The sequence below is a fragment of the Opisthorchis viverrini genome, assembly GCF_000715545.1.
Source record: "Opisthorchis viverrini unplaced genomic scaffold opera_v5_594, whole genome shotgun sequence".
NCBI lineage: Eukaryota > Metazoa > Platyhelminthes > Trematoda > Opisthorchiida > Opisthorchiidae > Opisthorchis > Opisthorchis viverrini.
This window is the reverse complement of record NW_008752257.1, coordinates 15,489-18,759: the sequence shown is the minus strand read 5'-3', so window position 1 is coordinate 18,759 and position 3,271 is coordinate 15,489. Positions and strand designations below refer to the sequence as shown.

At 47.1% G+C, this 3,271-nt stretch overlaps 3 protein-coding genes across 3 annotated transcripts in view; 2 read left to right on the top strand and 1 right to left on the bottom strand.

The window, feature by feature from the left end:
* The window catches only part of T265_15551 (hypothetical protein), a gene marked incomplete at both ends in the record, with an annotated part of 129,053 nt that extends 127,549 nt beyond the window's left edge, over positions 1-1,504 (bottom strand). Inside the window, one exon of the mRNA XM_009178583.1 lies at positions 1,332-1,504. Within this exon, the coding sequence (XP_009176847.1) occupies positions 1,332-1,504 (173 nt within the window). The remainder of the gene's footprint in view (positions 1-1,331) is intronic.
* Positions 1-1,661, top strand: part of T265_11812 (hypothetical protein) — a gene marked incomplete at both ends in the record, with an annotated part of 5,817 nt that extends 4,156 nt beyond the window's left edge. The window contains one exon of the mRNA XM_009178582.1: positions 1,588-1,661. Within this exon, the coding sequence (XP_009176846.1) occupies positions 1,588-1,661 (74 nt within the window). The remainder of the gene's footprint in view (positions 1-1,587) is intronic.
* A 794-nt stretch (positions 1,662-2,455) lies between these two features.
* T265_11811 (hypothetical protein) overlaps positions 2,456-3,271 on the top strand; it is a gene marked incomplete at both ends in the record, with an annotated part of 16,283 nt that continues 15,467 nt past the window's right edge. The window contains one exon of the mRNA XM_009178581.1: positions 2,456-3,070. Within this exon, the coding sequence (XP_009176845.1) occupies positions 2,456-3,070 (615 nt within the window). The remainder of the gene's footprint in view (positions 3,071-3,271) is intronic.

The window sequence follows — 3,271 nt, the reverse complement described above, 5'->3', positions numbered from 1 at the left end:
AGACTCGCGAATGACCGCTGCAAGCGCGAGCGAAATCAGAAGAGAGGGTCGAAGCACGTGACCACGCTTGTATTATGTGAAATTGTACAAGTGCGCGTTTATTTTAGCTTTTCGTATTTGAACAAAAAACTATTGTGCAATTGATGAAATACGTAGTGTTATAATGGAAGTAAAATAAAGGTACAAAACGCCAAACAGGTCTTCCATGAAATTAAAAGGAGTATGCGCTTTCCAGCGCTTTGAGTACATATCAAGCCTGCATCGATAAGGGATCCGACTTTCAAATGTGCCATGCCATCAAATGCTAATGGGAGACCTACCATAGCGCTCGCGTTTTCAATTCGCTCACTGAACGAGTTTCCCTGAAGTTGGCCTTGTCAAATAAACTGATAATCTTTTCTGGTATGAGGTAGAAGAAAGGCTGTGTTTTTGGGTAATACATGCGTCCGTATTTTTTCTACAGTCTTGGCAGTAACTAAGGCCGAGTGAAGTAAGCTCAGTGAGACTTTATTTGTTTGGCTGACGGACTGCCTTGAATTTACGACTGATTATAAAATGCTCGATAAACCAGTGAACAATCTGTTTAAAACCTAGTGTACCTGGTAGCCCTGGTAGGCAGCTAATAAGGCTACCGGCAGTATGCGTTTCCTTACGGAGCTAATGGTTTGTCTTCAACTCGAAAGTGCCGAAGCGGCCAAAAAATAATACAAGGAGAATTATGTTTTGCCTGCCCGTTAAATTGAATCACAGTAAACCCAATAAGCATACAAAAACTACGATTCCAAACTTTTCAGATATACATTGCTTTAGTTGACTTTGTGAGGCTTCGCCGCATCCCAAGTCCTCGATATTTCAGCCCAAGTGAGCTGACGTATTTTGGCTACACAATATCAACAACTCGGTAGGAAACCGTCGGGCAGCGCATCGTGGTGGGATACCAGTGAAAGAAGGGAAACCTTCACTGCGTACTTATTCATTGAAAAGTGCCAACTGAACGGTTACAGACTGCTGGACAGGGAAGCAAAACTCTAATATGCATCTTGTTTACAAAACTGAATATCCATTTTCTCCTCGAACGCGTCTTCCTGAACTTTCCCAGATAGTCATTGACTGTTACTCAATGGCGAGCAAATGCTACAAAGCGACTCCACAAATTCCGTAAAAGATATCACTTTTCAACAGACGTGAGGCGGATTTACGAGAAGGCACTACTCGCATGCCTCATCAGTAGCACCCACCGTTACATCAGTTGGTGGACGGAGCTCCCTCCAAACAAAGGAGATGCTCGAAAAACAGACGAATTCGGCAGTAGATCTATTCGGCTCACGCACTTGCGTCCCATTTGTCCTGTTTGAACCCCGAGCGTGTTGAATTGGATAGACATTCTTTTGGCGGTTGGGAATGACAAACGGCTCTTGCCGTCGACTGCCAGGCTTCTGCGATCCGAGTTCACACCTTCTGATGATCCTTCCGCTTGACCTGCGCGCCTATGAAGAATGTTCATACCTTTCTACTTGCTGTTTCCTGCCTAGTCCTCTTCTGAACAACGATTAGGTTTCCTCGGTTTCTCCTTCTTTCTCTCTTTAGGTCCTATAGAGACAAGCCTGTTGCCAGCTACAACCCAAACTAAACCCGCGGATGTCGACCGGACATCAGCGTAAATGGGAAGCTGTCTATGGTTGGATCTATGGGATCACGATGAACCGTTAACGATGAACCGGAAACATCATTGGCATTTTCACTTCCCAGTCACCCCTTTGTCACCGAATTCAAAGCAAGCTCTGTCTCCGCTTCATTTGTCCGCGGGCCAGCCTTCCTGTTCTGCGTGCTGCGGTTCCGAATAGCTGTACACAATAATATCGTACACGAAAATAACAATGTTCTAGAGTCCTTTCGTCGAACGGAACATCAAACGCCGGAATATGAATGGTGCGCCGGACAAAACCATCGCCAATTGTTTAAATTGATATTGGGTGTCACCAACGGTAAACGTCGTTGGCTCCCGGTCCTTCGCCTCGATAGGTAGTTGTCAGTATCCGGAACGCAAGTCGAACACAGTGAAATATCGGGAATGCTGGAGGGAATCGAAAATCTCCGCAATCGAAGGAACAGCCGCTTGAGTTCTTTTAAGCGTCGGAAATTCACGCAAAATCCGTAGTTGTTATTGGCTTTCTAACAACCCCAACCGGGGAATCTTACGCATTATTGGCTTCTTCCATTATGTTATTACTCAACATCTCTTGAACCTGCCTATGAATATCCTCCCGTGGATGGAGCGGTAACGGTCGGTGGCCATAAGATTGGAAGCGTCCTGGAGACAGAGAAATTTCGTGTTCAATCCACGGGCAGGAGCCAAAAGGATCCTCTTTGCCCGTGAACATTTCCGAATACTCTTTGACCAAATAACTGCCTTTTCCCGTCTAACTGGACAGCGCTTTTTATGTTAGCTTGTGTTATGGCGCTAATCGCGACCCATCCAGGAAAAGAACGCTCAAAAATTTTATTATGCGCAAGTGATCGCATACGGGCGACACCGGCTGGTTCGAGCGTATCTGCGCGATTTCATCCTTACGGCCCAAGCTGTTTCGCGAGTTGGTCAAATCTGGTCTGCAGTTCCTCCACTGATGACCCATTATTCTTCTCGTGCGACTGCAAAGTGGCCAGTAGTGCCTCAAGCGGTTCCTGGACTAGCAACGCCAGCTCCTCCACACTCAACCGGCTAGTTGCTTTTGCCAACCGCAATTGGGCACCAAGCGCCTGCTGCACATCTTCGACAGACTTGTCGGAAAGCAACCGGAGGCGCACCACTTTTTCCATTCCCGGCAAAGACCAACCCAACGATCACTCCAGGCCGACAAATAGCACGATCGGGACGGATTCAGCTGTCAACCTGGCCGACTTCATCCGCCTCATAGCCTCCATGCGGTCGGCCAGCGTGTCGAACTCCGCTGGAAGGACTTCTTTCGCGACGTTCCAGTCCATCATCCGAGGGCCTCCACTTGCCGCATCCCGGGCCGCCTTTGGCAGGTCCCTGGGGAATGTCTTCAGCACCGTTAACTCCCCTCGAACAGTATTTAGTTCAGCAAGCCTCGCAGCCTACTCAAAGTCTCCAAGAAGTTCCAAAAAAAACTTTCCTTAAAGGGTTGTACCCATGGATCTTCACCATTAAATTAACAACGGTACCAAGTGGAAGGAAGAAGGCCTTCACTGCAGTGTTATTAATTAGAAGGGACCAACTGAAAGGTTACAGACTTTTGAACAAGGAAGCAAA